This window comes from Oreochromis niloticus, linkage group LG11, assembly GCF_001858045.2.
Source record: "Oreochromis niloticus isolate F11D_XX linkage group LG11, O_niloticus_UMD_NMBU, whole genome shotgun sequence".
Lineage (NCBI taxonomy): Eukaryota > Metazoa > Chordata > Actinopteri > Cichliformes > Cichlidae > Oreochromis > Oreochromis niloticus.
The window spans coordinates 1,779,913-1,796,527 of NC_031976.2; the positions used below are offsets into that span (position 1 = coordinate 1,779,913).

A 16,615-nucleotide genomic window follows, 5' to 3' on the forward strand; every position below is an offset into this window, starting at 1 on the left:
TTGAACTATTATACTTTTTTAAAATATTAAGCTTTTTATGCAATATTTTTGCCCATTGAAATGAATGGAACACATTATCAATGTGGTCACTTATTTCTGGCTGGGCTGAGCTGTGTTTTAGCTCAGTGAGATGAGCAGCCGTTCTCAGACTGGGAGGCCTGGATTCAAATCCCGCTTATGGTAACATTTTTTTCAGTTAACAGTTAAACTTTTTTTTACTCTTTTCAACACAAATTGTATGTTCTTCACTCCTTTATAGCAGAATTTTCATTTTTTTTCACCCCTTTTCAGCAGAAATTCTGCTGATTCACCTCTTTTCTGCAGAATTTTCAGCTTTTTCACCTGTTTTCAGTGGAATTTTCAGTTTTTCACCTCTTTTTTAGCAGAATTTTAAGCCTTTTCACCACTTATCAGCACAAATCTCAGCATCTTCTGCTCATTTCATCAGAATTGTCAGTCTCTCCATCTCTTTTTGTCTTGAGAACCAGTTTGGCTCACTGAGATGAGTAACTGCCTTGAGACCAGGAGGCCCAGATTCGAATTCTGCTTGTGGCAACAATTCTTTTCACCTCTTTTCAGTACAAATTTCAGCTTCTTTACCCCTTTTCAGTAGAATTTTTTGCTTTTCACAACTTTTCAGCAAAGATTTCTGCTTCTGCACCTTTTTTATAGCAGAATTTTCAATTTCTTCACCACCATACAATTTTTGCAACTTTTCATTTTTTTCAGCTATTTTCAGCAGACAGCTTCAGCGTTACAGCATCCACACAGCATTTTCGCAGGAAATGCAAATTTTTCTAGTTACTAAATAAAATGCCCATATAAAAACTTAACCTTAAATTAAAATATAAAACAAACCCCACAAAATTTACTCAAATTTCACTCACTACTAATTAACCAGCAATCCGACAGACTTAGGTTCACTATAACAGTAAGATCCTGTCAGTGCCCCTTCTTGTTATCAGTCAGTGCACAAAGTCTCTCATATGCTCCAGAGGTCTCCTGCTTCTTTGTAATCGTCACAACTCTGTGGCTGGCAACTCCTGTGAGGCACTATTCTCCGTTGTGGGCTCGTCCTGGCGGCCCTCAGGCATTCCTGCTGGTAAGTAAGGCTCGAGGTGGGCCAACAGCTGATCTATGTGCCGCTTCACCACCTTTCCATTGCCCAACATCACTGTGTAGAAAACAGGCCCGTCATCTCCTGTATAAGCCCTGGTATCCATTTGTATAGTTTCTGGTATACACTGCGTCTCCGATAACGAGTGCGCTTCTTGGCATGTCTGTCATGGAACCATCTTTGGATATCTTGTTTGATGCCACGTTCTGTTTCAAGTCGGGGTGCATAAGATCAAGTGTACACCTCAACTTCCTGCCCATCATCAACTCGGCGGGAGACCTACCTGTTGTTGATTGTGGTGTGATTCAGTAACTAAACAGACCCCTGTTTAACAGTGTGTGTCCAGTACTCGTTTTTTCCTTTAAAGTTTGCACCGCTCACCACTCTCAGGGGTGTAGCAGGCCTGTGTCTGTGTTCTTGACAAGTAATGCGGGACTGTACCTCATGCTCAATGTCAGTCTCCATGTGTGGCCACCACAGGTAACTTCTGGCCAGGCCCTTCATGTGGCTCATTCCCGACTGTGATGTAGCTGTTCCAGCATGGGGCATCAGCCTCGTTCTGGTATCACCACCTTCATCTCGTGAAACAAACTTATCAGTGCCTTATGATCCATGATAATCATAAACTTCCTGCCGTACAAGTACTCATGAAAATACTGTACACCAAATATTACAGCTAATCCTTCTGTATCCAGTTCTAAGTAGTTCTTTTCTCCTACACTCAGTGTATGTGATACAAACACAGTGGGTTTCTCCTCACCATCTAGCATGCAGTGAGGACTCCAGTGCAGAAAGACACAATTTGTGTCCCAGTGGCCGTTCCTTATGGGAATAATTTATACTGGGACCTGGAGGGGAAGAGAATTTGACCTTTCCATCGAAATTCCTGTTAACCAACAAAGTAAAGAAAATATCTTTTAAAATCATTCATCGTTTTTACCCCACCAGAACTTTTCTTGTATGATATAAAAAAGACACCGATGTTAACGATTCATTTTGTTACTGTCTCACTTATTTTGGTCCTGCTCCAGCTATAATCTTTTCTGGACAGATTTTTGTACTTTTGTTGTTTCTTTTATCTATTCTGACTTCTCTCTCTGTTATGGGAAATATTTTTTTGATTAATCTGCAAATAGGGCAATTTGATTAATTAACTCATTTTACTGGCTAAAATTCATAGATATAAAACCAAATTTTCCAATGGAAAACCGTCTTTTCAATGCTGTATAAATGAAACCATACAATATTTTAAAACAATACAACATTTCCATAATGTAAAAGCAATTAAAATAAACCTATGCTCCTTCTGTGATATCGTGTGATTCAAACCCTTAGCCTGTGTCTAACTGTTATTACATGAAACTCCCTGAAAGTGTCTTTGGCTTATTTAACTCTGTGATGTTTGACTTGCTAAAAAGTGCCTGGGCCTCGACTGATGGCCATGAGACTGTAACCTTCTTCTTCTTTTCAGTTTAATGGCGGTTGGTAAACCAGCTTAGATGCGCATTACCGCCGCCTGCTGGACTGGAGTGTGGATCTGGAAAAAATCACAGATTTCAACAGTTGGCCATAAACTTGAGACAGTGCCCTTCCGAGCAGGTTTTCTAATGTCAAATTTATCTTCAGCTCCTCAGAGATTGCTATTAATGCCTTCGTGTCCTAAACACAGACCAGCATCCTAACAGTACATGTTGAACACAGCCCAGTTATTTGCAGTGCTCACACAGTTCCATTGGGTGCTTGACTATTAGCTGTAGTGTTTTATTACTACTGGTTGAAAGTTTGGACACACCTTCTCATTTAATGGTTTCTCATTATTTTCATGACTATTTACATTGTAGATTCTCACTCAAGGCATCAACACTATGGATGAACATGTATGGTTCAGTAAAAGGACTAGATGTTACTGTCCCTGATATCGCATTGCTTTAAATGGAGAGAATCTTGAGGGATGGCTGTTATGAGGAAAGACAGCCCAGAAACTTTACCAGCAGCACACATCGTAGTGTGCTGTATCAAACAAAAAAGTGTGAAATAACTCCAAACATGTTTTATAATTTAGATTCTTCCAAATATCCGCCCTTTGCTTTGATTACTGCTTTGCACACTCTTGTCATTCTCTCCATGAGCTTCATGAGGTCGTCACCTGAAATGGTTTCCAACAGTCTTGAAGGCGTTCCCAGAGATGCTGAGCACTTGGCTTGTTTGCCTTCACTCTGCGCTCCATCTCATCCCAAACCATCTCCTTTGGGTTTAGGTCAGGTGACTGTGGAGGCCGGGCTGTAGTCGTTGCAAGTGTCTTCAAGATGCAGGTTTATTGAAATGGCCATAGTGAGTCCTTGAATATAGTAGGCTACTGTGAACTCTTAAGTGTTAGGTCATGTTTTTTGCACTGATCGCACTTCTATGTACACCCAAACACTAATGATAGCTAATTTCACCTCGTGTTTGTTTCATGATAGGTTTTCTTTTTCATTTAAATCAATGCTGCCAGCATCTCTGGACGGTCTCTGCCTCAGCAGCAACACAGATTTACATAAAATTGATCATTGATAAATTGTGTTAATTCATCCGTTTTTGTGTGTGTAAAAACTGTAAACTTATATCCAATGAGTTTGTTCATTTTAACATTTTAAACTTGCATTAATGTGACACTGGAACTCATTGTTGTTGGAAATGGGCCTAATATTTGACTTGTTCAGTTTTATTTATAGATTTTTTATAGTTTAATCAAGGTGCCATCAATCAGAGATCCCCTCTGAACAGCTCTTTGTAAGAGTAACAAGGAGGAGAAACCAGGGTCATGAAAGGGCAGCCACTGTGAAAATACAAATATTGTACAGTTAAATTTGTACAGACTATATCACTGTGGGTCAACCGTATTTTTCATTGTTCACTCTTATATACAGTCTTGGATATACTATGTACTATATTTTATTTATTTATTTAGTTTATTTTTATTTTTGTATTGTTATTTATTGTATATATATTCTTCTTTTTTTTCTTAACGGTGTGCTCTTTTCACTTACACTGAGTGGCAGGGGCGATTTTAGCCCATTTTTGGGGGGTGCTTCAACCCTCAATTTATTCGTAATAATTTATTCTGTTTTGGGAGTATTTTTATGTATCTGTATTATATTATACATACACATTAAAACTGAATCTCTGTCCAAAAAATGCACTCAGTTTACTTTTTACTCACTATGATCATCATTCATTATCCTCCCCCAGTAATTAAGGTTAGGATGTGTATTTTTTTATATTCCAATCCATTCTTCTTTTGTGGCATTTAAATAAACTTTATCAGATTTATGATTTTGTTACAGACTTTTCAAAAAAGTGTTTTGCTTTTCTTTCACAAATGTGGGGATTAAATTGTGTTAAAATGTACAAAACAGTGATGTCATGTTTTGTGACGAGGACCCAGGCACAGAGAGACTTGATGAATTTAAGAATCTTCTGATTTAAGAAAGAAATTTGCAGACTTGCACAGAGATGGTAAAATTCTGATGACTGATAACGGAGATGAAGACAACAGACGACGAGGACAGGGAGGAACAGGGGTTTAAATGCACCAAGGAGACAGTCAGAGAGAACTCGGGACAACTGGAGACATTTAAGGATGCAGGGACTGACAGTCTCTGTCGTGACGTGTAAAGTTTATCTTGCCTGGATGGGCAGCTCTCTGGGTGCTCAGCACCCCCAAAGCTCTGATCCTAGAATCGCCCCTGCTGAGCGGGTTTGCATACAGTTTCCGTTGTTCTTAAAGCACACTGACAATAAAGATTCTAATTCAGCCGTCTGCGTTCAGATGAGGGTGAAGAAAAGAGGAACTAAGATGTATGTTAATGACATGCAGTAGTGGCATATAAACACATGGGGAGTGAAAAGGGGTGTGGGGGATTCCCATGATGCTCTGAGCCTATATCAGAATGACAAATGACTCAGTAATTATTCACTGTGATTTCCAACATTTCTGCTCAATAGAAATGAATCTGAATCTGATTTCCTTTCAAAAACAGTTATACCCTGCTCCTCTGAGCAGCAGTGATGTGCTTGTACGGTCTGTGTGTTCTGATCATTTAGCTAACATCAGTACAAAGACTTTCTTGTTATTTTGAAGTGGTCTTTTAATAGTTGTCTCATCCAGGGAGCTTGGAGAAAAACAACTGGACTTCTTTAAGTTTCTTGAAGATGTTTCACCTCTCATCAAGCTTCTTCACTTCTAAAACCAAAGGGTGCAGAATCCTGGGTATGTAATCCCATGTGGGAGCTGGCCCTCAAGAGGACCAACAATATTGATCACATGTACCAAGGTGTGAAAAAGGGTGTGGGGTCATTATTAGCAGAGGTTTTGGGTGAAACTATTGTGAGACCTTATGCGACCCATTGAGATCACCTGACGCATGATATGAGTGGGGGTAAGGGTCTGTTAAGCGTCTGGGAAGGGATCTCAAACTGCCTTGTAGATGGCAGACAGATGGTGTCAAAGATGGCTGCTCACAGTGGACATAGGTGGTTCTCAAGTCAAGTCAAGTGGCTTTATTATCATTCCAACCATGTGCAGTGGTACAGTACACAGTGAAACGGAGCAACGTTCCTCTGAGACCACGCTGCTACATATAACAGACAATCAACACAGGATTACATAAAGTGCAACAAAACCAAAACAAAGAGAGTGCAACACCAGACAGAACAGAATAATGCAGACACAAGACAGTGCAATAGAAAAGTGCAACAACGACAGCGGGTTGTGCACAAGAGTGAGCATTGTGCAAAAAGTAACTTGGTGTGTGTGTATGAGATTGTGCAGATAAGTGCTGCTTTGACTCTCTTTCAAACCATGTGAAATGTGAACACTAGCATCCTCGAAAGAGTGACCGTTATCGTTTAGATGCAGATATCAATCAGAAATCAAAGACGGATTCCGGCTTCAACATTGTGACAGGAAGGTTGTTTTGGCACAACATCCGGCAGCTGAGAGCAGCTGTCGTCTGTTTGAAAACAAGATTTCCGTCTGTGTCCAGTTGGTGGCGGTAATGCGCCATTTTGCTTGCTAAGCAGCAGTAGATTAGATAGAAGAAGAAAGTTTGTGCTCGGTCGCACAGCTGCACGTGGGACGTGATCACACCGTGTCTGTTCACTGAGGATCAACACAGAAGAGAAGCGATTCGACTCCGCGGGCTGCGTTCATTTCAGTAGTTTACGCCAGAAACGATGAAGCCAGGTACAGTAAGATTACATGTGCTTATACTCGGTAATGCGGGCGGATGTCTGATCGTGTATTTAATGAGCCTGTACAGTTAGATACACTGCGTGGACGGCCTACACGGCCACGTTGTCCGTGAAAACTACAGCAGACTTGGGCGAACAGTGGCTGCCTGAGCGCGTGTTTTGTTCACGGTGAGACGTTCATGTGTCCGCGCAGTCTGAGTTGAACACGCGCTGTGCTCCACGCACGTGTCTGGGACTCAGTGGGGCCCACACAGCGACCTCCGTTACAACCAGAGTTACGGTTTTACTCAAAGTCGGGTCGTGCCGTCTGTAACCCGCTCGAACTGTTTACAGCTCCACGAGACGTAGCTCGCGCTAACGTTAGCCCGGCCGGAACTTTGTGTGTTTGCGGTTCGGTGAAAGTGTCCAAACATCACGGGGACGGCCACGCTGAGCACGCCGACACAGAAGTCAGTGAGTCGAGTCTTAGCCCGTGTTCCTCCCTGTTACTTCTTATGAAGGATGTTTCTGAGTGTGGGGCGTGTTGGAAGAACCACGTTATGTGCGTGTTATGCTGCGTCCCTCAGCTAGTCGGAAGTCGGTGTTTAAATCTGGAGCGCCACCTCAAGTCGCGTTTCGCACTCGAAAATCCCGAGCAGCCCCAGCGACCCGGGTTAACGATCCAAGATGGCGGCACTGACGTAGGCAGCCATGTACTGTAAAAGGTTGCTTTGGCTCATCTGGGATTTGGGAAAAACGTCAGGTCCCACCTTCATGTTGGCACCAGCTGTCTGACCTGCAGGGGCCGTCTGTTTCACTAGTGCCTGCTTGGCTCTGCTTTTAGGGTTTCCAGTAGGTGTTTGTACCTGATACCAGGGAACCTGCTCGTAAGGGGTTGTAAGTGAGCTGAGTGGGGTCAAAAATGTGACACCAGTGGAATGGTTGGCCCATCGGTGGCATCACTTAGTGAGTCTTGAGAGTAACTCATTCACAAAAATCTAAATTACCTTTTTTTTAAAAAAAACCAAACACAGCTAGACAAAGAACAACACTGTGGTCTCAGAGCCCGACAAGAAGCCATACACCGAGCAACAGGGATACCATCATCTTGATTTCCTCCTCTCTTTGGTGTTTGTGGCATACAAATGAGATCACGGGTCTTTTAGCCACATCGCTATAACGCCCACACCCACATGGAGGTGTTACTCGGCCGTAATGGAAAACGACCAAAACAGAATCTTTTGAAGATGAGTAGCTATGAGTGTAAAAGCGGCACCATCGTCCTTGACTCTCAGTGGTCTGGTTGCCACGTTACTGTGGATAACTTCAAGTTTGAACGTGTTGTTCCAACATTGCTAGTTTTGAAGAGGTGGATATGGTGTGTGTTTGAAGTTTCTGTTGGTATTTCACAACCTCCAGATCCACATGTGGGGCAGCTGTGGCTCAGGCTCATCTATCAAGGTTGATGGACTGACTCACACCGACTCCAGTCTGCATCTTTGTGCAACATATTGAACCCAGAGTTCCTCCAATGCACTCAATGTGATGTGTGTGTGAATGTCAATGGATAAAAGTGCTTAAGAGAAGATGATTGGGTGAATAAGTGTTATAGATGTGTCCGTCTATTTACACATATAATAAATGATTCATGGTTTCAGGTTTCAGTCCTCGCATGGACAGAGGAGGAAGAGGTGGAGGACGCGGTGGAGGCAGAGGAGGGTTTGGTGATCGCGGAGGACGAGGAGGATTCCGGGGAGGATTCCGGGGAGGAAGAGGTGAGACTGGAAACGTGTCGTTTGTATCATCACATCGTGGATGTCATCCTCAAATGCCAGGATGATGACTTGAAGCAGTTACAGAACAAAATATTTTTATTCAGGTATCTGCTAATAATATAATATTATAGGCTGTTAAGTTCAAATGGTAACAGTTTTGGTGTTTTGAACACACTTTCGGAGTTAAAGCAGCTTCCAAAACATTGGGTGCTCCACTTGATCACAAACAGCAGCTGAAGTGTTGCTTTGTATTTCTGCTTCTCCAATTACCCGAGCAATCTTTAAACACCACCGCTTTCACCAGACCACCGCATTTTAACCAAGCATTGAGCGCTCCACTTGTTTCTTAACCCTTTAAGACCTACCATAGAACCAAGTCCGCCAGAGTTTCTTTACATTTTACATGCTGTAGTGCCATTTTTAGGAGCATTTCAAGTTGCTATACATCAATACAACTGTTATATCCCAAATTTTAATAATATGTATGCATTAAGTGCATAATAATTACATAAATTGCAAAAAAGTGCAATAAACTACAAAAAAAGAAAATCATTTTTGTTTTTTTAACATATATTTCTACTTAGAGAAATTTAAGAGGCTTATCCCTCAAAACTGTAAATACAAAAAAGTTGCACAAAATAGTTTCCAGCAACAGGAAATTTATTTTGAGTGTCTTCAGTTTTATTTTTGAGATACACCAATTTTTATATACTGCAGGAAAAACGAAAATAAGTATTATAATCCAAATTTGCAAAGAAAACCGCATGTGCATCAAAATAAACTATTTCCAGCAGTGCAATTTGAGTTCTAAGCATCCCAGAAACTATTCAGAAAAGCATAGAGTCAAAGATGACTTTTAAAAACACCAGTATAGGCTTATAAGGCCCCGAAGGTTAAAAAAAACCCTACATTTTCCACGAATATGACGTCACTTCCGGTTTCGGGCAAGTAATGGTGGACATGCGATAGTTCGCGCTGACGTCTATTCCAACGTAGGAAGTGTTTTGAACAGCTGATCGTATTTGCAAAGCCTGTTTCTGGAATATTGTTTTTCATGCTGCAAGTGCTTTTTATGCAGTTTTTTGCAAAGCTATATGTGGAAGGAAACCGTGACCTAGGACAAGCTGATGGCATAAGATTGAAGTACAACTCCTCCAGCTGCATATGCAAAAAACATTATTGCGCTAGCTTACGTGGTTCCGGTTCTACAGTGATTTAAAAATAATTACGCAAAACGGAGCGTGCCCGCTCCGACCGGCTTTAAAGGGTTAACATTATTGCAAATGTGTTGGTCTCGGCGCCAGAGCAGTTCCACCTACATTTATAAGTGTAAATGCCTGCTAACCCACAGCACTGTGGATTTATTTCCATAACTGTGAGAATCTGAGCTGAGACTGAGGGGGTCCTGGACTAAACGAACATGATGGCAAAAGAAACTCCTGAACACTCAGCATTCATAACTGTTTGTAACAGAGCCTTTCGAATGACCACAAAGTGGATTTCAGATACAAGGCCCACAGAGTTTCTGTCCTGCGTTCAAGTGCAACGCTTGTCCACAGAGGTGTGTGTTGGCTCACGGTTTTCCCGTGTAACTCATACATGCCCTGTAGTCTTACAGACAGCTGTGCAGCTGACATATGAAAGATTCAGTGGAAAAGAAAAATGAGACCATCAGACGGAGATGGTGATGAAGAGGTCCAGTTGCACTGGTTATGACTTGCACAGCTGGATCTCTGCTACAAAATCCACCTGTCCCCACCTTCAGCAAACACTGGAGGTTAGACCAAAGTCGTACAGTGCTGTGATTGCAGCCATTCCCCAACTCTGTCAATGGTACTCATGACCATTGATCAGTGGTTGTTGATCAATGGTCATGATTTGCATATCAGTGATCAAGGAACTGACCTCCCAGCCCATTGTTCCTTCAGTGGTGCTGGTTTCACTCATTGTGCAAATGTCCTGTTTATAAGGTTGTAGACCTGCAGTCAGCTGAGACTGAAGACGTCACCTGGTGATGATGAAACGTTTCTCCCACTGAAAACATCCAGATGAACAGAATCAACCTTCTGGGTTTTACCTGCCTGGATGATTAAAAATGCTTCTAGACAAAAGTTGCTACTAATTATACAAACAGTGAACTAACAGTAGTTAGCAGTCTTCAGTTCGTCTGTCCTCATTTTGGGAAGAAAACGTCAGTTTTCATGTAAGTTTCACTTTGGCCATTACTGGAAGTTGTTAAAAGCCATCATGGCAGTAGTGTGTACCAAGCTCGGACCGTCTGCAGCTGTTAGCAGTGCACCTGTGAAAGGACTTGGTTGGTAACACTGAGCCAGCTGCTTTGCCTTTAAAATTATTCTGTATCTTTAATAGTTATTTCTGTGTTAGTTGATTGGTACTTGTGGTCATTATGAATGAATTGTTCTAGTCTAAAGCAGGGGTGGGGAACCTTTTTCATATGATGGGCCATGTAAAGTTTTAGCTCACTCTCCGAGGGCCATGCTGTTATGAATGCACATCTGGGAGAGACCAAAAAAGGTGTATAACTACTTTTTTGTTCTTTAAACAAAACAGTTACTTGTGTATTTAATGTATCAACAAAAGCTGTCCAGCAAACATCCCAGTGAAGGACAGAAATGCATCACTCAGCGATGTGCTGATCGAGGTTTTGGAACTTTCTCTTGTGTGCGGCTGTTTTTCAGGTGGAGGCTTCCAGTCCCCAGACGGTGGAGGATTTCGGGGCCGTGGTGGTGGCAGAGGAACCCCAAGAGGGAGAGGGGGTAGAGGAGGGAGGGGTGGCCGAGGTGGTTTCGGAGGAGGGAAGAAGGTCCTGATTGAGCCTCACAGACATGAAGGTAATTGTTCGTATTTTAGAGGACTGAGGAATTTTCTGCACTGAAGGCTGGACTGTTCTGAGCCTCGGCTACAGTTTGTCACATATTTTACTCATCCTTTCAGCATTTGCCTTCATTTGGAAGCTTTTTCCACTTTGTAATTCTACTCTGTGTGTTTTTGTGTGTGTGTGTGTGTGTCAGGAGTGTTCATCTGCAGGGGAAAGGAGGATGCCCTGGTGACAAAAAACATGGTGGTAGGAGAGTCTGTGTATGGAGAGAAGAGGATCAGTGTGGAAGTGAGTCCAGCTTAGTTGTTCCAGTCTAGATCCTGCAGCTATGTCAAATATAAAAACATGTAGCTTCCTGCTGTTGTGACCAGACTTTGAGTCGATGTTTGCTTCGGTTTTGGTAGGAAGGAGAGACTAAGATTGAATACAGAGCCTGGAATCCGTTCCGCTCCAAGCTGGCTGCGGCCATCTTGGGAGGGGTTGACCAGATCCACATCAAGCCTGGAGCCAAGGTCATGTACCTGGGAGCTGCCTCTGGCACCACAGTGTCCCACGTTTCTGACATCGTTGGACCCGTGAGTACCGCACACTTTCTCTTTGCAGCTGCCAAACAGGCAGAGAAGTGGCGAGTGAGGAAACTAGCAGACTGCTGCCGGCCCGTAGTGTTTGACCACAAGGGAAATGTCAGGAGGTGGCAAAGCAATCAAACACACAATAATTAAAAATACAATCCTCATTCCTCCATCAAAAACTGGGGGAACCGAACGGTGGGAAATCCCTATGTCATGGGGATATTCCTAAAATGAAAGACTCTTACAAACACGGGTCACTGGAGTTTCTCTTCCAGTGGATTAAAAAATGGTGACAGAATTGGTTGGAAATGAAGTAATGAGTGGGCCAATGGGCTGCATCAGTGCAAGTTTTCTAAGGTGGTGTAGATCAAGTTAGGGCGTAGGGTCTCAGCAGAGTGTACTGCTGTTAAAGTGTACATACAGCGTAGATTTAACACGGGAAACAAAAGAAGGTTGCATTGACATAATGGGTGTCTTGTGTGACAGGAAGGGCTGGTCTATGCAGTGGAGTTTTCCCATCGGTCGGGTCGGGACCTTCTCAACGTGGCGAAAAAACGCACCAACATCATTCCAATCATCGAAGACGCTCGGCACCCGCACAAATACAGGATGCTTGTTGGTAAGTAGTTGTGTCTGACGGAGCCAGAGCGGGTGAAATACTAACAGGTTTGTTTGTAATCTGCTCCTTGAAATGAAGGTCAGCCATCGTCTGGCCTCAGGAACCTGCACAGTAAACACATGGAGAGTACTCACATGCCTTCTGTCCCTCTGCAGGCATGGTGGATGTGATTTTTGCTGATGTTGCCCAGCCTGACCAGACGAGGATCGTTGCTTTGAACGCTCACAACTTTTTGAAGAACGGCGGCCACTTTGTTATCTCAATCAAGGTACGCTGATAACTGCCGTAACAGGTAACGGCTCCCTGAACTAATTGGTGTTTAAGGAGGAACGCTGGACTTCGCAGGTTTTAACGTTGTCTTATGCAAAAGTTCTCCAGGCTTTCTGAAGGTCTTTCACGGTCCCTCTTTGGCCAGTGGCTGCTGACCATTTTCACACAAATGTTTTAGCTTAAACTTTGTTTAATCTCAAAACTAATAAAGGCATTTTATGAGTCAGTTATCTCAGGATAACGTGTTACTGAAGCACAAACATGAGTACGTTTCTCACCATAGTGTGATTTCTAATAGGAAATGTTGCTAAAGCTAAACAGAATAAAAGGACTAACGTCTCCTGCTTTACTACAGAATGATGACTGTGGTGTTCATAGCAAACAGCTGTGATATAAACATTTAACTATCTCATGTTCTCCAGTGTCAGGAGATGTGCAGTTCAAATCTTTGTAAGTGCTCTTTGGCGATCACATCAGCACGTCGATCGTGTGTCAAGTACCAGTGCAGCCTTCACCTGACACGCTGTGAGTGTGGCTCCTGCACCAAAGACTGTTCGGAGTCACACCGGCAGTGATCCTGGGCAGGAAGCCTGGGTTGTCCCGGGTTTGTCTAACAGATTCTCACAGACTGTCACCACAGGGCTGCGTCTAAGCTCCCTGATGACACCATAAAGGCGTGTTAATGGTCAGATGGCTGCTAAATCAGGTCATTTGTGACTGAATCCTTGATTTAGACTAGCTTTAGTCGTATAATACTCGGTGTGATGGTGAGAAATGTCTAGCTGTTGGGGATTTGCAGGACTTGTTTTGGTTGTTCGTACGTCTGATTTCAGCTGTGCTCTTTTTCCTTAAGGCTAACTGTATAGACTCGACAGCAGCTCCAGAGGCAGTGTTTGCCTCAGAAGTGAAGAAGATGAGTGCAGAGAACATGAAACCACAGGAACAGCTCACACTGGAACCCTATGAGAGAGACCACGCTGTGGTGGTGGGCATCTACAGGTAAAGCGACCTCGGTCTACTCAGTCATGACCAGCTCAGTATTGGTGCTGCTTAGCAACTCACCAAGCTGGAAACCAGTGTTTCCTTTGCATGTTCACATGAAGGGTCAAGGGTCGTTACTGCCTGTATGGGTTATCAGACCTGACACGCTGCCCAGAGGGCAACAGGTAAAATAGGTGAAGGCTCACTCACCATTTTCATCCTCCTGCTGAGGTGGTGTTTCTCTGGGATTTTTTTTTTTTTTTATAAACTGTGTTTGCAAAACACACTGTGACGTGACAGCAGGGAGGAGTGTTGAGACACCAGCAGCTCCGTCTACAACCCGTTTGTCCTCAGATCTCTCAGGAAGCGTAGGTGCTGCTGACCTTTCTTCACGGCGGCGGTGCTGTGGGCAGTCCACACAATGTTTTCTGTGGGAAATCCTGGATCGTGTCCACACAGTCTGCTCTGCACTTCCCAAAACCCACGATGACTTTTGTTTTCTTGCTGTTCAGGGCACCAGGTGAACCTCGTCTCCCGTTGAGATGAGTCCAGCTATGCCAACTGTAACATGATTATTTTTATTAAAGAGTTAGAGGGAATGAGTTTGTAGTGAGTGTAGAACCGGGATCAGTACAGTCTTGTGGGGAGCCGTTACAAAGTGTGAGTGTGGAGGAGAGATGTGGGCCAAGCTTTACTGTCTGTGAGCGATCTGTGAGGATGATTTTAATCCACATGCAGGTGTGATTAAGGAAGCCGAAGGCAGTTTGAGTATGTCTGGGGTTACTGTGTTAAAGGCAGAGCTGTAGTTGATGGGCAGCATTGGCAGGTAGTTTCCGCTGCACTGCCCAGATGTTGCAGGGCAGCATGAAGAGCCACACTGATGGTGTCCCTGCCTCTAAGTGAACTGGTGTGAATGAGGGGATGCTGGCTGAGTTTGAATACCAGAAAAACAAAAAAACCCACTTGATGACAGCAGGCAGGCGTGCGACCAGTCTGTCAGTCGGGCAGCCATGGCTGCAGCTGCTGAACCTCCAGGTCAAAGGTTACATTTTCTCAAAGCTTTCTTTGAAGTGGATCGAACCTAGTTGGACTCGAACAGTTGCCGAGTAACCTTTAACTGTTTATCAGAGTAACCATGTAATGTTTTAATTTTTAAAGAACACGCAGCCCTAACATTACCATTATTATCAGAAAGGCGGAGCTTATTCTGCTCAGTTGAAACTCAGTTAATCAGTTCAGAGTTTCCTGCTTCTGCATCAGGACTCAGACTAACAAGGCTTTTTAGCTCCTCAACCTCTGTGGTTCCTTAGGACAAACCTTTCAGCTCCTGCGCTGTGTGTCAGCGCCATCTGGTGGACTGTTTAAAAACAATAAAACCCAGCTTGCAGTAGCATAGTGTGCTTTGAAGAAACACAGCCTGCTGTCAGAGCTCCAGTCTGTAGAGTTTTATTTAAGGTTCATTGGAGGAGATGGAAGGAAAACTTCTCACTACTTCATTAAGAACTTGCTAAATTAACATTCAGAGTTTAGGTAATGAGCCACATGGATGCATACATGTATTTACAAATATGTATCTGTGTTTGTAACAAGATCAAGTTGCAGCTGAACTGCTTAAAGAATTGTTTCTGACCTTTTCTGGCTTTTACTGTAAGTGCAGAGGCTCACTGAAGGGTGAACATGAGAATCACATGACTTCAGTCACCAGATCAGAAACCACTTAAACACCTCAGTCATCTTACTAAGGACCCCCCCCAATATTGATTTTCATTGAATTTGTCAGACACAGACCTGCACCAAAAATACTGCATTTGCCTGTAAACATAGCTACCTGCTGTGTATCTTGTGGTAACCATGTATTTTCTTTTTTGTTCTCAGACCTCCACCAAAACAGAAGAAATGATGTGTGCATGTAAGCTGGGCCAGAGGAAGAGAATGGATTTCCAACCATCATCTCCTTCTGGCGCGTCTGCCGTCTGTCACCCTCCTTTTCGGCTTCAGTCACCGGTCTGCAGCTTCCTCCAAGCACATTGAAGCAAACCTTCAGCTGGGGTTTCTCATCCAAAGTCCTTTAATCAACCATCCATCTCCTCTGGTGCTTCCATTTCTCACAGATAAGGTGGAGAACATTATGTGATACCTGTGTCCATTAGTGCAATCATTAGTGTGCGCTGTAAAAAGGTTCCCTTGTTTGTAATGTACATGTATACAGTCGATGAGGTTACAAAGTAACACATACTGTATTGTGTGCTGTGAACCAGCCTTGTCCTGGGATTTTGGATCCACCAGACGTTCCTTTGTGTGCTGAGGAGCGTCCGACACACTGATGTGCTGTGGTCTGACTGCAGCGAGGTTGCTTGTATGCTCTGTGCTCTTGTTTGTTTTTTGGCCTCTGTGATTATTTTCTTAATGAATGAGTCTTTTAGTAGTCTGTGACTGGCTCCATACTTTTAAGCATATTCCAAACATGCACCCACACTGCTGGTATTTTTAAATGGTTAACAGTGGACCGTGAATATTTTGTCTTTACTTCTGGACGTTCGGGTGACAAACGGCTTCCATTATACACACTTCCTGTTTTGTAGCAGTTTGTTTGAACCAGTTTAAGTATTTCTTTCTTTTTCCCCACATAGCTGGCAAATTTGTTTTAATAAATGTTTTTGGTTGGTTATAATTGAACTCGTTAGCTAAACGCACTGTCACTGACAAACGTTTCTCTGACTGCTCCTGTCTTGGTTTCTTCGGTGCAGATTCACAACAGTGAGGTGGTTTTAAAAATGGCATTACTCACTTTATTAGGTGCACACGGTCAACCGCCTGTTTGGGCAACCGTCTAATCATCCGGTCACCTGGCAGTACCCTGATGCATTTAGACAACACAACTCGCTGAAGTTCAAGCTGAGAAGAAAGGTAATGTTAATGACTGTGACTGTGGAGGGGCCCTGGACTGTAGCGCACAGCTGTCCCACAGGTTTGCAGAAACTGGTCCCCCAACTAGAGAATAATGCAGTGAGCAGCAGTTCTGTGATACTTTGTTAGTGCCAGAGGTCAGAGACTGGTCAGACTGCTTGGAGCTGATACAAATGCAACAGTAACTCATATCTACTTGTTACAACAAAGGTATGCAGAGCAGCAGCTCACGACAACATGTCAAACCTTGAAGCAGAAGACCACACGGCCCACTCCTGCCGGCTAAGAACAGGAAACTGACTACAGTCCACACAGACTCAA

At 43.3% G+C, this 16,615-nt stretch overlaps 2 protein-coding genes across 2 annotated transcripts in view; one reads left to right on the forward strand and one right to left on the reverse strand.

Moving 5' to 3' along the window:
• sacm1lb (SAC1 like phosphatidylinositide phosphatase b) overlaps nt 1–16,615 on the reverse strand; it is a 54,519-nt gene that overhangs the window by 36,587 nt on the left and 1,317 nt on the right. The window lies entirely within an intron of this gene.
• Nucleotides 6,175–16,063, forward strand: fbl (fibrillarin). The gene is made up of 9 exons (XM_003446166.5): nt 6,175–6,344; nt 7,990–8,106; nt 10,806–10,958; nt 11,139–11,233; nt 11,350–11,520; nt 12,004–12,136; nt 12,292–12,404; nt 13,260–13,405; nt 15,263–16,063. The coding sequence occupies exons 1-9, from the start codon at nt 6,335–6,337 to the stop codon at nt 15,285–15,287; spliced, it is 963 nt and encodes a 320-aa protein (XP_003446214.2). The 5' UTR covers nt 6,175–6,334; the 3' UTR covers nt 15,288–16,063.